The sequence below is a fragment of the Pollicipes pollicipes genome, unplaced genomic scaffold (assembly GCF_011947565.3).
Source record: "Pollicipes pollicipes isolate AB1234 unplaced genomic scaffold, Ppol_2.1 Scaffold_7262;HRSCAF=8765_pilon_pilon_pilon, whole genome shotgun sequence".
NCBI lineage: Eukaryota > Metazoa > Arthropoda > Thecostraca > Pollicipedomorpha > Pollicipedidae > Pollicipes > Pollicipes pollicipes.
Window position 1 is genome coordinate 24,076,459 of NW_023597055.1, and position 22,639 is coordinate 24,099,097.

The 22,639-nt window shown below is 49.1% G+C and overlaps 3 protein-coding genes across 3 annotated transcripts; all 3 read left to right on the forward strand.

The window, feature by feature from the left end:
• Window positions 1–10,250: 10,250 nt before the first annotated feature.
• Window positions 10,251–14,013, forward strand: LOC119113610 (fructose-2,6-bisphosphatase TIGAR). The gene is made up of 2 exons (XM_037237900.1): window positions 10,251–10,264; window positions 13,245–14,013. The coding sequence occupies exon 2, from the start codon at window positions 13,294–13,296 to the stop codon at window positions 14,011–14,013; it is 720 nt and encodes a 239-aa protein (XP_037093795.1). The 5' UTR covers window positions 10,251–10,264; window positions 13,245–13,293.
• Window positions 14,014–17,659: 3,646 nt separating this feature from the next.
• On the forward strand, window positions 17,660–21,569 carry LOC119114029 (U6 snRNA-associated Sm-like protein LSm8). The gene is made up of 3 exons (XM_037238260.1): window positions 17,660–17,756; window positions 19,833–20,010; window positions 21,364–21,569. Exons 2-3 carry the CDS (start codon window positions 19,849–19,851, stop codon window positions 21,493–21,495), a joined length of 294 nt encoding a protein of 97 aa, XP_037094155.1. The 5' UTR covers window positions 17,660–17,756; window positions 19,833–19,848; the 3' UTR covers window positions 21,496–21,569.
• A 64-nt stretch (window positions 21,570–21,633) lies between these two features.
• LOC119114275 (tRNA-specific adenosine deaminase 2-like) lies at window positions 21,634–22,403 on the forward strand. The gene has a single exon (XM_037238473.1). It carries the CDS (start codon window positions 21,832–21,834, stop codon window positions 22,297–22,299), a length of 468 nt encoding a protein of 155 aa, XP_037094368.1. The 5' UTR covers window positions 21,634–21,831; the 3' UTR covers window positions 22,300–22,403.
• Window positions 22,404–22,639: the final 236 nt, after the last annotated feature.

A 22,639-nucleotide genomic window follows, 5' to 3' on the forward strand; every position in this document is an offset into this window, starting at 1 on the left:
CAGCTGAATCCGGATACTACTCCGTGGTGAGACATGTTCAATGGCTCAGCCTATTCGTTTCTTCGATTAAGTACACTTTAAACGGGCGTGGTTTACCAAAATAAGTTGGTTGGCTGAGCGATAAAAGTGCAAGGAAGGATACCGTGATAATATGCCAACGAATTTATTTTTTCAGAATTTGGCTCACTTCCTCACAAATCTGCAGGCTGCATCCCAAGTTACGGCGGGGGGTGAAACCCCTGAAACTGAATAGGGAACCACACTCCTGGTTGCAAGTAAATAGGAAGTAAAAAAGCAAACGTCGACTGTGAATGCATTCAACTGCCTGCCAAACACCACACAAAACACTAGGCACGTACCGCGCTTCAATGCGCTGTTGATTCACCATCTGAACGGTGGAGCCGAGTGTATGTCACTGAGCTGGTTTGCGATAGATAAGCTGAATGAATTGGGAGAATCGTGAGCTTGTATTCGCCATGCACTTCATCAATCTTGACACGCTTTCTTCCTTCTACGCTTCAGAACCTCTTAAGTATAGAATTTTGGGTCCAGCAACACCAGTCTGGAGTTTATCGAGACGGGTGCAGTTTGCGCCGCAAAGGGACGATGGTGGCATGGTACTTAGTCGTTAGGCTGCTCATCTCTGGACTGTTCTATCCTGGGATGGAGTTTTGGCCACACCACTACCGCATCCCACGTACCTAATGCATCTTAAATGCGTAATAGAAGCGTTCCGCCTCGAAATAGCCATAGCAGCCGGTGAGACGTAAAGCCCCAATCGGTATTACAGCCCGTCCCGACAAACAAACCGCCGCCCGCCAAATTTCCAGACAATGCTTCCGCTCAATCACTGAATATATTTGGGAGTAATAATTTACAATCGGTTGGACGCGGAGCTCGAACACACAGGCCAGCCCAGAGGCTGCCCAGCTCGACGGTCCGACCGGCAGCCACGCCCGCGGTCGGCCGGCGGACGAGGCAGCCCGGTCGCCAAAAAAACGCATTCACGCGCGCGCCGTCCCTCGCCCAAGAACCGAACCCCGCCAAACGCGCGCGAGGCCTGTTCGTGGGGCAGCCCGTCCGCGGTCGAAACGCTGCCAGCTCAGTCGGGCACGCCGCCATTTTCGTGTCAGAGCCCGAGGTCCCTGACTCGGTTTCACTCGATTCGCCGCGGTACACATCCCGGCGGACCCGACATCAGGAAGTGTCGGACATCTCGGGATCTCGCTCGTGCTTGACCGGAGCCCCCTCTTCCTCCTTCTTGACGGACGTCTTAATGGAAGAGCCCCATGCCAGTCAAGAACCAGCACCGGACAGGGTCCCTCTGCCCGTTTTCTCTAGGGCCCAAATGCGTCGAACTGGGATGCCTGTGCTATTTATTTCACCCGCTACTCTTGGGACCTTTTTGAAACGGTGGGTGGCCGCGTGTTGATCCAGGGTCAACCATCCCAATCAGAGGGTCTTCGGCGTCAGAGAGGAGACCTAAGTATAATGTGTAGTAATAGTAACCCATTGGCAATCTGAAAGAGGGCGGAAAGGTCCTTCAGCCCCAATCGAGAAATGCATGGGGGTCTCAAGCCTTGGCTGGAAACTCTATTGGGGTCTGGCTGTTGAAGGCGGGGGGGGGGGGGGCGGGGGGGGGGGGGGGGGGGGGGGGGGGGGGGTAGGTAGGCGGTGGGAGAAGGTCGAGGGGTCCAGGAACCCCTTGGGAGGAGCTCTTTTCGGAGCCGTGAAGTCCAAAAAAGGCCATACTGGGTGAGAAGAGCAAAAATATTGCCAAATAAAAATCCTGATAATACCGTAGTAGCGTCTAGCAGTTCATGAAGCTCTCTCTGGTAAACTCGTGAACCCATCTGGCCGCTCAGTCGTGACATGCGGTTAAGTCATGCATCAGATTTCGCGCCAGGTTGTGGTCCAGAATCGGCCAAGACAAAGTGTCAGCGTAGTTTAAGTCGGTCGGATTTGTCATCGAAAATTAGCTTCATTGTGTGTCCCCGTTCACTAACGACAGTCTCATGGCAGGGCAATGTGAATACACCTTCAAAAATACCTACATTTCAAAAACACTGCCACGCCAAATGCTCACCTGCATCTTATATGTCTTCGTGATTGACGGTGACAAAGTATTTAGATGACTCTTTCGGTGAAAATGACAGCAAATCGTGCAATTTTCTGTTTGTTGTGAAGATTGTCTAGCCTCCGGAATGTCTAGCCGAATTATGACCAGAGTGACGTAACGGGAGAGCTTTGGCACCCACAGATCGGAGTGCAAAAGTGTGGATTCGTGTAATGTTACGCTCAGAAAATATGTGGCTGATAGTAATATCCCTTCTACATGTGTGTTGTACGTATGTTTAAGTACCAATGCTCGCTGTATGTCTTAGCCATCGCCCTGATTCGCCGTTTTGCATAATTCGGACTGATGGGGGGAAAGGGGGTTGATGCGACCCTCAACCGGCGTTTCCAAGCTTATAAAGGTAGAGCTTGTCGAGAACAGCAGTATGTTGTTCTGAACACGATTTCACGATCGGCACTAGTTCTTATGCTGTTGACAGGTCAAAAGAAGAATGTTTCAGAAAACCGCACTTAACCATAAACTGGGGTGTGTCTTGTTTAATTCTGAATACATTCTGTAGTGCAATTCTCTTGCCACCCGCCGCCCGAGCCAGCCATGGATCCCCGTGGAGTGCTCATCACAAACTGCTGCTGCTCCGAAACCAGAAAGTCGAGGAGCACGTTTTGGTATCAAAACACGTGCCATAATCACCGCCTATCATGGCGAGGGTTAAACGTCATGTTATTGCTGCGTTGGGTGTCGGCAACGATTTTTCGTGAAACGATATTCCTCATTTTGCTGATAACTGAAGCCATAGCGGGCAGAGCATGAAAAAATAATGTTTGCCTCCTTCCATAATTGCTTGCTACTAGCTTGACCTCACGCTGAGCCCGTCCCAAAAGACCAAGTCTCTCGCAACAAGTTGTGCTCTATCCATGGGCTGGCGCCGAAAGATTCCGATGCTCGCGAAACTTTCCGGCCCGAACAACGAGAACATCCCATTGACGGGCCAGACTGTTCGCACGCGCTTGGCGACCGAAGGTTGGCGCGAATGAAAATGGCGCGAACGATAAGATAATCGATCAAGGCAACCGATCGCTGTTATCGCGTAAGACGAATTGAAGTGAAAGTACAAGGCCGAAGGAAGTAGGACAAAGATACGGGCATGCAATTTGAATATGATCGTAATAGTTTTCAATATGTCCAGCTCATTTCATCGTTTCGCTAAGTCTTTGATCATGGATGTAGTAGCACACAGTCCGTTTACGGCAAGCCCAGTGTGTGGGGCATGCTACAAATGCTCTTGAAACGGGAGATGCAAAAGTGTAGGCGTTAGGCGACAAACAGCCAATCACATGCAGGAATACCGAGACAAATGTCAGAACATCATGTTATTGTCGGTATTTAGCGGATACGTGGCCTGTTGACAGTAGGGTGGCGGCAGGTTCTGCCATTTAACTCGATTTTTCCGCCATTTCGGGCGGAGGCATGCGTGTCTGGCATGGCATGGCATGCTCTGATGCGTGTCTCGGTTAAGATACAGCATACCGTGCACTGATGTTTTCTTCTCATTGCTTTTCTGGTCTCCATATCATGCCTAGTTGTGAACGGAGTAATATTACGGGAGATATGTGTCACCAGAAGTAGAGTGCGAATGTGTGAATTCATATCACGTAATGCTTGGAATATGTGGTTGATGGTGATATCCCGTCTGCATGTGTTATGTCGTACGCATGTGTAAGCACCTACTCTCGCTGCCTTATACGTTATCTTATTGCCGCATTGGATATCGGCAATGATGTTTCGTAAAAATACGATCCTTATTTGTCGACAATGGCAACCATGTGAGGCAAGAATGTTTGCTTACTTCCATATTTACTTGCTCCTTGTTTCATCTCACCCTTAAGCCTGCCTCCGAAAACCAGCTCCCACGCGACAAATCGCGATCTGTCTGGGGTCCAGTGCTAGACGACTACGGCGCTTGAGAAACTCAAATCGGAAAACGTCCCTGTCCGACCCCATTATGAATGCCATGAGAACATTTCATCCGCGCACCGAACTTCAGGCGCTTGACAACAGGCAGGCTGGAGCGAATGAAAATGGCGCGAACGGTCAGCTGATCGGCCAAGGCAACCGATGGCCGTAACAGTGTAAGTCGAAGTCAGTGAACCAGACTCTCATAAGACCAAGGGAATACAACCAGTACAGGGAGAGAGAGAGAGAGAGAGAGAGAGAGAGAGAGAGAGAGAGAGAAGAGAGAGAGAGATATATATATATATATATATATATAATATATATAATATATATATACTATATATAATACATTATGGTATGTGACAACTATCGTTTTCACCATATGCACAGTTCGTTTCCCTTGTTTTGGGCTACGTCCTTGGTATGGAGGTAGGAACACCATGTGCTCGGGCGCAATAGCAGAGAGCACTTTGAACGGCACTTACTGCAATGCTCTTGTGACGGGATGAGCGATGCAGTACGCAATAGGCGTCTGAGCAGCGGGGCCGTAGTGTAGCAACACAGCGTGCGTACCTACTCGCGTGCGTACCTGAACCGCTGGTGGGTACCTGTTGACGCGAAGGAAACATGGGCTTAGAGCCTGCGTAGGGAGAGTTTTAGGTGGCAGCATGGCCAAATACACATATCTCGTGCAAAGGAGGCACCAGCTACATGGCATGTACAAGCAACACTTTCCGGGACATAGAATTGGGTTTTGCAGTCATAAAGCACAACACGGTATATGTTCAGATCCGCACCAAAGTTACATAAATGGGGCTTACGCGAGGAGCCGAAGGACAAATCTGGAAAGAAATAACGGGCCACGCTTTGAGGCGATGAGATGTGTATTGCCAAACGACCTTGACCAATGGCGGATCCAGAGTGGTAGGGGTGGGGGTTGGATGGGCTATGCCCCCTGCTCCTTGGGGTGAGGGGGCAACAAAATATCATGGTGAAGGGGTAGCAAAATCTTAATTTCGTATCCACAAAACACTTATTTCAAAAGGCCCCAAAATTGCACGGGACGCCACAAATGACCACAAATATCTATTTTCGATCACGCACTGAAATTCGGATGCGCCATAACCGGCCAAACCCGCCATTTTCTAAGGGCACCAAATTTCAGGGAATACAGCATTGTTGTGCCTCCTACCCTGACGAAATCCTGGATTGGCCCATTGGGCTAGGAAGCACCAAAATGATCAGTTTGGAGCAGCATAACTTATATTTCGCGGCACCATAACCTTTATTTTAAAGAGCCCATATAAGTGAGCACTTCAAATTTCCCAAAGCTTTGGTTTTAAACAGCGTTCAAAATCCATGGACATCAAAATATATTTGCCTTTTACCCTGGAAAAATTATCGGTCTGCCTGTTCCACGAGGGAGCACCAAAAAACCTTGATTACCGGTATCTTAGCTTTTATTTTCCAGAGGCACACATTTCTTGAGAAACCACAAAGCAGGGGCGGGTCCAGAGCGAGAAGATCCATGGGGTCATTCCTCTCTCCTTTGGGCTCAAGGAGGTTTGGATGAGATTTTTTGAGAGAGAGTTTGGTCGCGATGAGATTTGGTGCCCGAACAGGCACCAAATCTCATCGCGAAGGGGCAACAATAACTTCATTTCAGACCCACAAAACGTATATTTTTATGAGACACCGAACTGCAGGGGCACCACGACTTTCGTGCCGTGGCCTCGGCGAAACCCTGCGTCGGCCCATGAGGTGAGGGAGCACCAAATCCTTCATTTCGAGGCAACATAACCTTTGTTTCCAAGAAGCACCCGATTCCAGAGAGTACCGGAAAGGCCCTAACCCCTTATTCTGAAAGAGCAATTAATGCCAGGGTCATAACTATGTTGAGCTTTCCGCCCTGATAAAATGTTGGATCGGACCCTTGGGCAAGGAGGCACGAAACCGTTTCTACAGGGCGACATCATCTTGATTGCCACGGGGTACTAAATCAAAAGCGGGCCAGTTATAAAGCTCAAACACGAATAATTTTAAAAGGGCACCAATGTCCACCCGCATAACAATCGGTGTGCCTTTCACTTTGGAAAAATTCTGGATCAGACCGTTCAGGGAAGGAGCACCCTGTTCAGGGAAACAGGCACCAACAGCCTACGTTATCACTGGGGCTTTACGACGAGTCATCAAAATGCCCGCGCCTCTCCATTAACGAAATCCTGCATCGGCCCTTTGTGCCAAGCGACACCTTTCTTTCGGACCAGCACTGCATTTATTTCATTGAGGCACTAAACGCAAGTGGGCAATTGAAAGGACAATTGAAGGTGCTCCAAAACTTCCCTTTCAAGGGACGCCGAAATACAGGGGCAGCACAATTGCCCTGGGTTACATTCTTTAAATCCTGGTTCGGCTCCTTCGGTGAAAAGGCAGCAAGCACCTTGATTGCGGGGCATCATAACATTTATTTTTAGGAGCCACCAATTTAAATTGGAACACTACAATCGGCCCAACACATTCTTTTGAAGGCGATGTAAGATTCCAGGCGCACTTGAAATGGCCCCTAAAGTTTAATTTTCGCGGAGAACCGATTTAAGCACGAATTCCTCCACTTCCCTCTTAGGCCCTGAGGGTCCCATGGGTTCCGAAGGTCCTTTTTGGTCCCTTGGGGCCGAAGACCAAGAGCCCGATTAAGGTGTCCGAAGGGCAGGCCAGAGATTGTATGGAGGGATTACAGCCCGAAGACCGGACCCTAAAATGTAAGAGTAGCTCTAGCACTGATCGGAGACCCGTGCGACTGTGTCTCTATTTGAAGCAATTGACTGAGAGCAGCCATATCGAATAGTCCGTTCCGTGCTATTCTGGGGCCTAGGTGTTATTTCCCGAGTAGAGACAAAGCCAATATCTCTAAATACCAATTAGAGGGCACCCTGCACTGGTCGGGACACCTGAAACAATGAACGACCCACATTGCTGGTCAGTGACCACAGTTCCTAGCAGGAGACCACGTGTCTGCAATAAGCCCCAGGTCGGCCAGGAGCACATTTGCTGAATAGGGACGATGATGGGCCCTTGTATGTCAAGGGCCTATCGTCCTCGTCCTGGTCTGGACCCTTCTAACAATGAGAGGATTCATGATAAATGACAAAGGGGGGTTCTCGTGTGCAGTGAGACAGTGGAGAGGCCTGTGCCAGCCAGGACACCGAACCGGACCAGGGATCCTCCGCACCATTTCAACCAGAGACCGATAAGGCGAATTAGTGTCTCGATACCAATTATTGGACTTCCTGTGCCAGTAAAGAGTCTGTTTACATCAGCGAGGGCCCCTGCGCCGATCCGTTGCTGGATGTCTCAGTTAGAGGGCCAGCCGCATCGAGGAGGGGACCGGTCGTGGTGCATCCTTCTAAAGGGTCTCCGCACGGTCCTGGGGGCTATCACTAGACTAAAAGCCGCTGGGAACCCCAGATGAGACGTAATACCCTTCAGCTGCTGACCGGAACGTGTTAGCAATGCAATTTCGTTGACTGACCAGTCGATTCTCTGAACGGGTTCAGCGTTGCAGCGTTACGAGCAAGAGGGATTACGTCATTGTGCCTTCCCATTGAGCCTTCATTGAGCCTTCCCGCAGTCCGTCCCGAATACCAATCTAAAAATTGCACTAATGGAACATCCGGCAATGGGGACACCTTTTACACGCACATCCATTGACGTCATAAAGCGTTTGGAAAGTACCGATTTCCAATGCGTGGTCATTTCTACCCGTCTGTTGACCGCTTGTCAGCTGTTGCTGCAAAGCTCCGTATGCTGCAATGGTGCAACTACAACATTTTTTGCTCCGACGTATCACAGAGCACCTCACGGAGGGGGCACCAAGAAATCACGTACAGCCCGGCCACAATGCTCTCCTAGCGCGCCGAGCGCTTACACAAAACACTGCAGTTCTGCCATCTACACACAAAACCATGAAACTCAACATTCTGTATGCATTTCTCGTTCGTGACCACAAACGACTTCTAAGCAAGAAATGAATCAAAGCTGCTGAATTATCTCTCTGGAGCAGCATCACAAATAACGCACTTGGACAGGGAACAAGGCACTGATGAATGGCGCGAGTATTGGGTGATTGGCATGCAGTGTTGTGATTTACTGTGTTGATTGTGCTATTCACAGAGTTTGGTGCAAATGATCGTGTGCGTGTGTGTGTGTGTGTGTGTGTGTGTGTGTGTGTGGTGTGTGTGTGTGTGTGTGTGTGTGTGTGTGGTGTGTGTGTGTGTGTGTGTGTGTGTGTGTGTGTGTGTGTGTGTGTGTGTGTTGTATGCATGTATGTATGCATATGTGCATGTATACATCATTATTAAATGCCTTTTGCGATTCGGGCAAAAACACCGGCCAGAACAAACACAACACCATATTGGAGTGATCAGAAGCAGTAAACTTCACGGTAACTAATCTCCACACATGCACACTGCGAAAATGCTAGAAAACTAATAGGGCCTCTTACTTTGTGAGCTCCCTAGTTAGTTATTTTGATCAACAATGACAAGAACGAGTTCATCGGCGTAATCAGCACAGCCGCAAATTCAGTCATCGGCCGGTAGGAAGTAAAGCCTCAATAAAAATTATTAAGATTTAGGTCCCCGTCAACGGCGTAGGCCTTCTTATGATACGGAAAACCAGCGATTAATAAGGACGGCACCTGAGCAATCGAAACTGCCGTGGCAGACCAATAAAGAGGCTCCTGTGAACAGTGAAGGTCTTCATAACAACCGAGAAGAACCTTGCACCAATATGGTGAGACCCCTGAACGATCGGGAGCACTCCGGCAGGCCAACATATAGGACCCGGTCGGAGTACAGAATCCCCTCAACAAATGGGCAATAACCGAAGATCAGTGTACATGAATTAACACGCCTGTGTAATCAAGAGTGTCCGGGCAGGTTAACAGAGAGTGCTCTGACAAGTGAAGGGTCCTCAGCAAATAGCTTAAAAGAGGAAAGAGCCATAGGTCAATGAAGAGGGCCCCTGAGCATCGAGTGCCTCGGAGCGTCGCCTTATATGAGCCCCCAGCAACAGCACGGGGTACTCCAAGCAAGTGGAAAGAACCCAATATGCAAAAACTCGATACCAATATCAAGGACTCCTGAGAAACCGAGTGTACCCCGGCATTTGGGGGTCCCGGTAGCAGCGGCGCGGCGGGAGAGCCCGCTTATCCCGCAGGCGCAGCGGCCCCCGACGAGCCATGCGCCGCCGCCATGTCTCCGGCCGCGCCGCCGCCCGGCGCGTCTGCGCCCAGTCCGCCGGTGAGCCCAGGGACCGCGGCCACGCCCAGGCCGGACACGGCCGACAGGTGTCTATAGTAACCATGCTTGACTGTACGCATCACGTGATTATCAGTGGAATGCCAGGTTGACTGTGCCATCTGTTGACAACAGAAGGGAATAGCGGCAGGACTCAAAGATGCTTCTGTAGTGTTATATAGCGGCAGGAGTCCAAACTAGCCCGGTTGCCATGGATACTGGACTGTTTTGAACACTGGACTGTATGAACACTGGACTTCGCGACTCAGGACTTTGCGTCCCTGGACCTTATAAACGTCCCCCATGGGCACGGAATTGAACGCTTTCTGGACTTTATGAACACTAGACGCCGCCGATCCTGGACGATATGAACACTGGACGCTGCGATCCTGAACTTTATGATGGCTCCCCGTTGGCTCTTGGATCGAGTTGACTGCATTTGTATGTCAAATCTTCCCTCCGCTTTTTAGATGTGTTTGACGTCAGCTCAAGTCTCAAAGTTGCCTATTTAAAACTATTCCTATTACGCAAAATCGATTGGTGAAGGTTTTAAGGCGATCAGATAGAAGTCTATAGAGATCGCGCGTGTCTGCTTTATATGTCAGTTTTTTTAGACCCTGTCCGCACTACGGCGGAAACCGGCGCAGTCGTTACGTGTTTATGCAAGGAGTTGCGTGCGGTTGTGCTCAAGGCCATTTACAGCCGGCTGTCACGTTTCATCGCGATTCACGGCGGTGAGGTTGTGTGATTTGTGAAGGGCCCTATAACAACCGGTTCATGTTACTGTGTGGTACGAGTTTCTCTGTGACTTCTCGATAAGAGCAATGCATTTTACTTTTGGGCCTCTTGAGTGCGTTGTTTGTTGTGTGAAGTTACACGGATTGAATGAAAATTGTAATTACGACTTGTTTTGGTGGCTGTAAGATGTTTTTCGTTGGTATGTACCCGCTACTATGTGAAAATCTTTGTCACTGTCCATAACATGTAATGGTTGAGGAGATCAGGTAAAATTTTGTACCATACACAAGCTGATATTGCAAAAATTTGGCCTAGGTTTGCAGGGTCTTTGAGGGACATCAATGTGTCTCTTCCCTCCCTAATGCACATTAGGACCCATTGTGTGATGGAATTATGACTGTACACTCACTTACTGCACAATTGTTGATCATTAATGAATTTGGCATCTGGAGCATTAAAAGATCCTTTGGCTGCCTTGCTTGCACTATATTTTGTCAGAATGTCCTATAGATATTAAAAGAATGACATCTGCAGCGCATAAAAAACAGGTGACATGGATGCTGTGGTAGTCTTTTACTGGCTGATAAGCTAATACTTGTTGTTGTTTGCCATTATTTATATTGATGGCTCATTTGGTTAGTGCCTGTCTTAATTATAGCAAGGCCATTTTTACTACCTACCATATTAGTTCAACAGCATTGTTCTACATTTCCATAACAGCTGTAACAACTATGAACTAGGTTTGTGCTGAAGCACAATACTGTGCATTTGGCTTGGTGATAAGTATGAGCAAAATGTATTGTTGTAAAGCAGACACCAACAGACATCAAGCTGTTTTAGACCTTGGATACAAGTCAGCGATGCACACAGTTTTAATGACCTGTGAGGGCTAAGGCAGTAGTGATAACCCTATCTCTCAGCAAAAAGCCAGGAAAATGGTGCTAATGGTGTGAAATGATGCTAGTCATTTTTCTTTTTCTTTTTTTGCTATTTGTTTTGATAAAGGCATGCTGCAAAATACTTATGTTTCTATATCTCCATTCTCCTGGTTTTTCTCCCAGGAATAAGGCTATAAGTAATGTCTCATCTGTGTGAATAATGTTCCTCATGAATGCTTTAACAACTTGCCTTTTGAGGGCTATACAATTCAGGATAGCACAGATGGTTTAACCCACTGAGAAGTTCTTAATTTGGAGATTATGATGCATGTTGTGCCTTCAGTTTTGAGCAACTGGTGATCTGATGTCACCTGACTGGTGTTTACTGAGTTATCTCTTATCATAAGACCTGCTTATCTCTGCCATAATAAGATAATTCATGTTGTGTCACATTATAAGCAATGCAGCCATCAAGGTCAGTAAAAAAGTGTTGAGTTATTCATGTCTGGTGTTTGTGAGCATGATTTCCAGATTTAACAGCTGTCATCTGGCTCTCAAGCAGTGTCTTGCGAGAGGTCGCGACAATCAAACATTGATGTATTTAGAAGCAGATTTACTTAACAGAGAAATTGTGTTGTCTAGAGCAGTCTTTTTACTTGCATACCAATAGCTAGAGGTGGGCTTATTTCATTATATCTGATGCTTTGATATCTTTGACTGTGGAACATTCACAGGGAGAAATGTCAACAGTGAGTGAATGCATGTGTGCAGTTGTAGAACATCTTACATATAAGTATGTTTGGCCTCTATACTTTTCAAAGAAAGTTTAAACACAGTATTATAAATTTCCATGAAAACAAGCCAGCTTTGGTGCATGCTTCCTGCAGCAACACTGAGCATCCATCGATAAAACAAGATGTGTGCACTGACATGACGTTTAAAAAAATAGAGAGGGGCTCAAAATGGTAAGCATTTACGACTTACTCACAACAAATGAGTTTTATTTCGACGGCCTAAAAAAAATTATTTTGCGGTAACCAGGTCAGGCAGCTTAATAATTTCAGATTATGAGATCACGGCTCGGTTTTTTGTTTGAAATTTAAAACTGAGATATGCATTACGATGTCCAATTCACGAATGTTCCAATGGTATATAGATAAACATCATTTTTACATGCTGCATACCTATAAAGTATGTGCATTTTGCCGTTTTCATGAAACAAACCGCTCACCATAAAAAACCCTCGGATTGCTGGTGTAAAACATTATAGTGACCTTATCTCAGAATCGTCGTTCAGATCGAGCTCAAATATCAGATGACTTCAGATTATCATATAGCTTTGTGGGAGAGCTGTTCACCCGACTTTATGTTTGGTGACAATATGTTTACGTTTTGGAGCGCGTTTTGTGCTGAAATGGCCCACTATTCCTTAATCCATATGAAAGGACACCATGCGCATAGCCAAAATTTGTCGTTTATGGAAAGCCAAATTTTCTCAGAAATGCAGCGAATTTGGCCGAAACTGTGCGACATTGTCGGGGTCTGGTGTACCTTGTTGACTCAGGGGTATAACCCCTTTGCTCTCCACATGGCTACGTCTGGAAACACGGCAATTTGATTAAAGCACCTTCAATCAGAAATCCAAGCAAAAAATGGCACTATCTCACCTGATACAGCTAGCCTGAACTGGGGCTGGTATCGATATACTTTTGGGGGAAATACATGACAATTAGGAAACAACACTGACCACACCCATGATCATCCCAAAGCAGCTGTACATGTTACGAACTGACCTTAGATGACAAGGCTTACTATGACTAGTATTTGGTGGAATGTACTGCGGTTGAACTGAATGAGGTGCCACCGTGTCTCCTTAAGTGAGAGGTATAGTGGTGCTTGGGAAGGTAAAAATTGTGATGCTCACATCTTGAAAACATTTTCATTGCACTTGGCTGCCTCTAAAAGATGTTATTACCGCTTCACAAACATACTGTGGTTACTTATACACTTATATACTTTTACTGTGTTACTTACACCCTGTTGTTACTTATACTGTTGTTACATAATACTTTTCTCGTTATCTGGGCATCTAATTGCTTATCGTTATTTAGCGTATTGCAGCATTCGTCCATACCATCGAGATGCGCAGTGTTTTTTCGTACATGCCGGTAAACCAAGTTTGTCAAGTGCGGGTATGTGCAGATGTGGCGCGGCTGCGATAACACGCATGTCACGCTTTTCATGTTCAGAACGAAACATCGCACGCCATCGCACTAACGCGTCACCTGGCGCACGTCTCAGGCTGGTCGAAGCCGCCTACGCCTCCTGTCCGGCTGAGCCGCGCCGCGCCATGAACCTGGCCGACGCTCCCGGCGGCGCCCGCAAGCTGCTGAAACTGCGACCTTCGCTGCTGCTGACGCTCGTGCGGCACGGCCAGTCAGAGGGCAACCGGCAGCAGCTGATCCAGGGCCAGTCCGACTACCCGCTGTCGGAGCTGGGCGTGCGGCAGGCGGAGGCGCTGCGTCACCACCTGGTCGAGCGCGGCGTCACGTTCGACGCCGTCTACTCCAGCGACCTGCAGCGCGCGCGCCAGACGTGCGACGTCGTCGCCGGCGGGCTGCCCGTCACGGAAGACCAGCGGCTGCGCGAGAAGAACTACGGCGTCTGTGAGAACCAGCCGGTGAGCGAGCTGGCGCGCGCCGCGTCGGCCGCCGGCCTGCCGGTGGCGCAGTTCGTGCCGGCGGGCGGCGAGTCGCAGCAGCAGGTGCGCGCGCGCGCCGGCGCCTTCTTCCGCGACGTGTGCCAGCACCACCTGTCCGATCAGTGCACGCGCGTGCTGGTTACCAGCCACGGCTGCCTGATCCGCGAACTGATCAGCCACCTGTTCGAGACGTACCACGGCAACCTGAAGAAGGCGGACGCCAACCGGATTGCGCCCAACACGGGCGTGTCGGTAGTGCACGTGGCCAGGGCCGGGTCGGAGCCGGACTCACTGACTCTGCACTTTCTGAAGATGCACAGCGACGAACACCTGGGCAATGTAGCCTCCACAGCGCCGCCAGGTGTTTGATGCTGGCCAACTGTAGGCTCCCAGAACGCGGGAAAGGCTGAAATGGCTTTGGTTCGTGAAGGGGAAATTGTCGTCTGCGAATCAGCCTCAGGTGTCGCCCATCGCTAGGTGTAATGCTCAGGTGGGGCGCTGGGGATTTGGTGATGCAATAGTGGCAAATTTGAGGCTTACTTTGCCGAACCCGCCGCACTGCGTCAAACTGGGCGCCAGCTGTGAATAATCGGAGCCCAGCAGCTAGTGTGGGTAGCAAGCTTGTGAATGAGACGAACATTATGAGTGAACATGCGCAACGGGTGAGTTTCAAAAATTTGGTTCCATCTGATGACACCGACATCGTCTCAAATAAACGAGATGTTGCATAGAGATTTATTACTTGTGCAGTTAACTGGTGGCGGTTTGCCGGGGATTTCGCGGTGCTGGTCACGTACATACACACGCTTGCGAGCTTCGCCTTATTTATTTTGTCTCATCATCTTCATTCATCGGCACCCTGTTGTGTTGGCGGTGTGAGGGATTGTTCAACATGTTTTACTGGTCCATCCATATCTAAATGGCCGCGAGTCACATCTGTGTGCTCAAAATCCGTAGACAATCTTCACTTCGCGAATCCGCTGTGGATTTTCTGTGGTCGTCTTCAAGCTTGGTCGTCCGATGGTGACCCCGAGGCCCGCCGTCATCCTGTTCGATAATCTCACGCCAGTTCATTTAGTTGGAATTCATCTGTTTGTGCTTGACATTTCTTTTAATTCGCAATGCGCTGATTGTATAATTACGGAATATACACGTATCTTCACGAAATTGGAGAGTTTTGGCTGTAGTCTGTGCTCTTGTCGGTTGATTTCCGTCTTCGATGTGCATGATTGGTATTACAGAGCGCTTCGGCTACTTGGGTCTGTTCGCGTACACAGTTAATGCCCGCGTCACGGGCATCAATAGGCGTGTACGCACCACGATCAAATTGTCCCCTTGGCATTGCTGAGGTTCGAACCAGCCCTATGCAAAACAATCGTGCTCCTCCCGTGCATCTGATTACGCTAAGTAGTATGCTCCTAAAGCGATATGTTGCCATGGGTCATTTTAGGTCAGTGACCTGACTTCAGAAGACCATGGGAGATGTAGAATGCGGCTTCTGTTATCAGTAAAATTCGAAATGAGCACCAGAAACTAACCCATTCAACAAGCTATAGTGTAACAAAACAGGGTTAGTTTTGACCTTGGTCTGACTTAATACCGGACCATAGGTCAATGCAATCTGTCGATTGAATGCTTGTTGTCTAAGAAACTCAGGAATGTGTGGTTTCGTCTGACACTCCGTTGTGGCATGAGATGGAACGATTTCCTAGAACCTGACCTGTCCTACTGTGGGTCAGCGGACCTTGCAAGTTACATATAAACTTTTGCTACCAAACGATCCGCCTTTCATTGTCTACAGCTACGCAAAACTTGGCGCAGCTGCGCCGCACCGTTTGGAAACCATTCCGGAAAACCACTGGAGGGGTAAAATTGACCCCACCCGACCGCGTGTTAACACACGCCGGGTGGCCGTATGGATACCCTTTACTCGGCTGGGGTCACTTTGATTACCATGAGATATCAGGAACTAAAAGAGCTAGACACCAAATTCGCTGGGTATGTTCGCCTTTACGTTCGTTTACGTTTGCCAAAGTTTGATGTTCCCAGATCATGACCTTAGGGTCAATAAGGTCAGACAAGGTCAAACTTCAGATGGGTCTTCAAAGTGCCCCCCAAAACCTAGATACCTGTTCCAAGCAAAATTTCACATGCTCATGTAAGGTCAGTGACCCTGTTCGACCTTTTGAAGATCGTGGTGACCCAAATCATACAAGACTGCTTTGAGTTTTGCATTTAAGTACGCGACAAAGATTGCGCTAGGTAGCAGTTTTCTCAAATAAAACGTTGGTCTGGGTCAGGTCAGTTTAGGTAAGTCACCTATTCTGACCTTTAAGAGGTCCATGGAAGATGTGTTATGCGGATCCTGTCATCAATGCCCTCAAAATGAGCACAATAAACTATCACAAACAGCAAGCCATAGAGATAGAGCAGGCTAGTTTCGAACTCCTGGCTTTAACCTTCCAGCTTCGTCTACCATTCCGTTCTTGCATCCGATTGAATGATTCCCTAGAAGCTGACTTCGCTGAATCCATGGCCTGACTTTGACCGCTGCCGTAGGTCAGCGACCTCACACGGTAAACTGAATTCTTGAAACCGAATGATCCGCTATTCAATTTTCTGCAGCTACGCAAAATTTGGCCAAAATTCGCCACACCGTTCGGAAACCATTCCGGAAATACCTTAGCAGGATCAATTTGACTCCCAACCGGGCACGTGTTAATGCGAGGAGTGTTCGCGGATCGAGGCTTGAATACGCGCCCGGGCTTTTACTGCGGACCTAAAAATTAATGTTGGTGTGGTGGCATGTCGGCAACCAGGTTGTTATCAACATATGTATGAACTATTCTACCCGAAACGTGGATAATTGCGAAATAAATAAATTGCAATAAATTGCGAATTCCCCACATGCGCAAAATGGACTCGTCCAAGCAACCACGGCAGTGGTTAAGCCATGCAGCCAATGATCGCGAGCTTCCTGATGCTGGAGACAAATTATGACCCTCGTACCCACAGACATTCGGAACTAGATAGGACAGCTGGAATGGAGTGGTTCACTTGCTTGTACGCAAGCCGATCAGCATATTGTTGCACGGATAGGATGTCGAATGTCTGCATAAGATGTCGGAAGCAAAAATGAAGCTAGAACCGATTACGAAGGACTTTACGAGATAAGTTCATATGCCAACCATCCTGAAGCATCCATTTCTTCTATTTCACTGTTCAGTGAGTTACCCGCATGGAGAAATCTCCGCCGCCGACTTCCACGACCGCTGCCTGAGCGGACGGACCTACGTGGTCGCACCTGGCGATGGTGGGGCAAGCTGCCTTCACGTTGACCTGGCGCTCTAGAACGCCGCGGGGTTGGCTGCAATCGTATCAGATGTTTACTGTTGACATCCATGGGGAAAGCCTGAGGAGCGTGGGCCCACCTCAGGTGACGACTGTCACGGCGCCGCCGCTGGCCCGGATCAGGCCCGGATGGATCCGCGCTGCTCTCCCCGAGCATCAGCGGAACTGTCGCTCTACCTGGCGTTCGTGGGACAAGGTTTGACAGTGATCGGTTCGGTAGGTTCTGATAACTGAGTTGTCTGCAAGCAAAAATTTTGGACTTCGTGAATTTGGATGAATTTTACTTGACCTAGAGTAACCAAATTTAAGCTGTACGAAGGAAAACAGGCATGGCACATCCAATGGGGGAAGGTTTCACAGCGATCGGTGCACTGGTTCCCTAGGATCTGGGCTGCCTACCTTATGCATACACAATTTTCCCTGCACATTTGTAAGGTGTTTGACCTCAGGAGAAGGCTTTGATATTGTCACCTCATGGCTCATCTTGTTGCACTGAATCGATTGGTGAAAGTTTAAAGTCGATTGGACGAATGGTGTCGGAGAACGAGCGCGTCTGCTTCATATGTCGGCTTTTTAGACTCTGCCCGTGCGTTTGCTACTGCGCTCAGTTTGCGAATTTGGCGCGTTAGTTGCGTTGGACGACGCGGAAACGCCGGGAATCTTCGTCGCGGTGTAAACGTTGGAAACGTTTTTCGGGGTTGTCCGGTTTTCACCGTTCATCGTGGGCTTGTAGCTGACGTTCTGCGATTTTAACGTTACAGGCAGGTGGCAGTTATTCCATCAGCACAGCGTTGCTAACAGTACCTCTGCTATGGCGTGACAGGCAGCATAGCAAGCAGCTTCGTAAGGGAGGTGTATTTGGCACCATTTGGCTTTGATTTAGTGTACTCATGCCTATTGAGGGAGAAGACCTTTTTACCTGTTAGGGAAAGTCCGGGACAAGTGATCATTTTATAATGCTCCTGCACCTGTTAATCCACCACTTCCCTGTGATTGCTGCTCTTGTGCAGCATGGTTTTTGTGGGATTTGGTGTATTATCATAAATTATATTTAGCTCATCAGCTTCCTTACTTGTGAGACAGTTTTAATAAATATTTTTGTCAACATTTCATCTTTCCATCTCTTTCAGCCCTCAATGCATTACTCTTTCTGCAGCCTGATTACTAAACTGGTAAAAATGCAATGCTTGGAACATATCCCTGTGGCAACTGCACTAGAAATTCATTACATACAAATGATAGATCTGAGTGGTCAGAGTTTGGCTGTTTGGCACATATTCAGCACTAATTGCAGTGCATAGAGAGACAATGTTTTTGGGAATTATGATGTTGGGACAGTATAGGTGAAAATGCTCTAAAACATTATTTTCCACCAGAATGATATGCAATTTTAGCTCAATTTGGTCTGCCTTGAGCTTTGTTCATGTGAGTGCCTAGTTCAGTGCACCAAACTGGTCAAGGTGTTTGGGGCAGAGGTGTGACTTGTTGCGGACTGGACTGACTGCATTTTGCAAGCAAATGAAATGTATTGTAAACTTATAAGGCTGGTGTTGCTTTTGCACAATTTTATGTTTTTTTCATTTATCACAAGTAAAAGGACAATGTCCATGTTGATAAGGTTTCAATTTCCATGTACTTTCACATATTTCTGGCCTTTAGAGCCTGCATGGTGAGTCGATTGGTGCTGCATTTTTGAGTGATTAGAAACATGCTTCAAAAATGTATTTTCCCAATACTTGATCATTACACTGTGTCATCTTTTCCACAGTGTTATATTCACTAATTTTGACTAGATGCAAATGGATGTACCAAATACGTTGCACCACATATAGCAGACAGTTTTCAAACCTGGGCATCTTTGATATAAATAAATTTCTAAAGACATTTGGAAAACAGTTACAGGCATGTAACCAAGCTGGCTATGCAATAAAATGTCTGGGCAGTTGTAGCAACACTGGGTGTCAATATGCATATGGACATGTTTGACATGACACATTGCCCTGTTGTGTTAGATGTGAGAGGCAGGAGTACCCAGTTTGACCAGTGGGCAGAAAACACCAGCATAACACCAGCAGTTAGCTGGATGGCACCCAGCTACAACCCTGCCCTAATGACCCTGAATTGCCATAGAGGGAGAGCTTTCTCACAGCCAGCAGCTTCAGCAGACAGGCAAATGCATAAGACTGAGGAGGGAGCTCAGCAGCTCAGCTCAACCCCTGGGCTGCAAGTTGGGGAAGGGGGTGCTGAAGGCCCCATCTCCAACTGAATATGATCCTGCAACTTAAACCCTAGGGCAGAGTGAGAAAAAACCTCATCAGCCAGCAATCCATAATGGTCAGGGCTTTATGTGTCACCAACTGCCAGTGTTATTTTGAGGTGGATCATTGAACCATTACAGCCAATTAATGCCTCCTGTTAAGAAAACAATCTTAACAGACCCCTCTCCCTTAGTTCAATGTAATGAACTGTACACTCATGAGTGATCAGAAGAAGTGATTTATGGTGAAAAAGAGTGAACTACAGTACCATATGTTCTTTTCCCTATTTATTTTTCAATCAAAACATTTTGGATGGATGGATGTCAGGAATCAAGACTTCATTCTAACCAGTGTGTGTTGTTGGGTCCTGACCCCTACAGTCTGATTGCACTAATCCAGGTCAAGGGCAGAATTTAGTGGTGAAGGTTTAACATGCCACGATGCTTGGCACATTTCCTCCTGCCCTCTGACATCAAACATTGGATGCTTTGGGTTTATCTTCGTCAAGGTTCTCGGCCCTGGTCTCCCACGACAACGCATCGGGTGCGCTGACCGGACCCGCCGCTGTCCGCGCCGCAGGCCGAGTGGGTGCGCCATGGCCTCCAGCATAGAGTCCTACGTGGGCCACACTGTCTCCGTCATCACAGCAGATGGCCGCAACATCGTGGGCACGCTGAAAGGCTTCGACCAGACCATCAACATCATCCTGGATGAGAGTCACGAGCGTGTGTACAGCCAGAGCGCCGGCGTGGAGCAGGTGAGGCCCGGCTACAGCGGTACGCCGCCCCGAGCTCCCAGAAACGCTGCATTTTCCACCGAGACTGACCAGACATCAGGCCTACATGTATATGTTAGCAAGACGAAACATTACGAGATATCGCCTTTCGACATGCAAAATACAAGACCGACCACAAGATAGGCATTATCATTTATTATCGCAGAAGGAAAATCTCTAAGTTTCTTATGAGAAACAGCCCAGACCAACCCGTTGAACTAAAATGCACCAACGTGGTGTATCAATTCAAACGCAATACCGAAGGCTGTAAACTTCGTTCCATACACTACCTTGGTGTAACCACAACGACACCCTCACGACGGCTGTCAATGTACTTTTTTATGGCAACTTCAAATTTGGGAAAACATGTTTTTTAACGATGCCATCTCCGTGGTCTGGGGGGAAGATGCTGGCCTCGTAATCCAGCGGCAGCTGGGTACGAGTTCCAGAGCGGAGCGCATTGTTTGGCCCAATTCAGATGGAAAAGTCAGCTGACAACTGGCCAACGAGCGTCGACTCTGGCCCGGGGCGACCGTGTCGCAGCATTGTGCGGGACGTAAAACCATTCGCATTCCTGTCTGGCGCAAGGGCGGAGGATAATTATCGGTGAGCTGGACAGTACGGCTTGGTGGTGGGTTCGAGGGTACACGCAACAAGCCATGCTTGGCAGGCACTATGAACCCAAGGTCACCCATACAAACTATTCGGAATAATTTAAGGGAATCGAACTCTCCAGGATTAAATAGGCAAGGCAAACTCTCCCACAACCCTTGAGTTATTAAGTGGTTGGTGGTGAGTATCATAGACTGTGATTGTGGTAATGTGTTGATGTCTTGTAGTATTCCATCATGGAGGTATTTTATATGAAGTTAAATTCCTTATAGGATTCTGTCTTGCTGCAATTGGTCATGCTTCATTTGTTTTCTCTGAGCTTAAATGTTTTTTTCATATAGTAATGCACAACTTGCATTGTCACAATTGTAAAATTTATTTATTTTGCCTTTAGAGGTCCCTGACGGTAAAGTAAGATCTCGAAACGTAATATAATATAAAGTAGACATTTAAACATTCGTAAATGGTTGCATAGGTTACGAATTTGTATTCCGGTCGTTTTCCCTGCCTAGAAATAGTATACGGATATGACATTCTAGACTGGATGAAGGCGGACTTGTTTGGAACAATTGCATTGCTTTTGCATGTGAATAGAAGTAACGTTGGTGAACCATAACGACAACGTTTGTGACCAACTACTATCGCCTCCCTCCCTCTCCAGGTGCTGCAGGTTCTGTGCCTGATTCCGTGGTGATCACGGTGGTGACCAGACCTTCCCCCCAGGTGGTGTTGGGTCTGTACCTGATCCGTGGCGACAACGTGGTGGTGATCGGCGAGATTGACGAGGATCTGGACTCGCGCGTCGACTTCCAAAACGTGCACGCCGAGCCGCTGATGTCGATCGTGCGCGGCTAGCCGGGCACGATCGACATCACTGCCGGACGCGGCTAGCCGGGCCGGGCAGTGTGGCCTCCGCCGCGCTCGCTCCAGTGCGGTACGTGTCAGTCCCCGACCATGGGCTCGCCCGCCGGCGGTGACGCCCGGCCGCGGGACGGCACCGGCCAGGGTGGTGGCGCCGCCCCGCACGGGGACGACGCTACAGAGAGTGTTGGTGACCTCGCCCGGGGTTGTGACGGCGACCCACCGGGAGGTGACGCCGCGAGGCATGCTGAGTACGCCTGCCCGGCGGCGGGCAACGCGGCGCTGACGGGGGAGGACGTCACACTGGACGATGCCGCCAGGCGGCGCCACATGGACGCGGCGTTCGCGGCGGCGCGCGAGGCGCTCCGCCATCAGGAGGTGCCCGTCGGCTGTGTGATGGTGCGCGCCGGCCGCGTGCTGGCCACGGGCCGCAACACCGTCAACGCCACCAAGAACGCCACGCGCCACGCCGAACTCAACTGCGTGGATGCCATCTATCGGCAGTGCGGAGCGGCTGGCGTGCCGGCAGCGGCCGTGTGGGGCGCCACGGACGTGTTCGTGACTGTGGAGCCGTGTGTGATGTGCGCGGCGGCGCTGGTCCAGCTGGGCGTGCGCTCTGTGAGGTACGGCTGCGCCAACCAGCGGTTCGGCGGCTGCGGCTCCGTGCTGAGCGTGCCCGGCCGGCTGCTACCCACGGACGCCACGTTCGTCCAGGACGCCGAGCGAGTGGACGAGGCGATCGCCCTGCTCAAGGAGTTCTACAAGGGCGACAACCCGAACGCGCCGCGTGCGGAGTGAGGGGTTCGGCGAGTGCATTGATGCGTTTTGCCTGGGGCAGTGCACATCGTGGCTAAACTGGCACATGTCGCTGCCAACCTAGCGTTCATTTGAGTGGCCGGTTTGGTTCGCACTCACGTTGGGGCATGCGTATTTTGGTCTCGGAGGGGGGGGGGGGGGGGCATGCTGGTTGTACAAGCAGCCCTCTTCGGAGGACTGAGCCACTGTCCGCCGCTGCATTGTCGCCGGGTGACGGTCGTCGGCTCGGGCCGCTGCAGTGTCGCCGGGTGACGCTGTCGGCTCGGACCGCCGCATTGTCGCCGGGTGACGGTCGTCGGCTCGGGCCGCTGCAGTGTCGCCG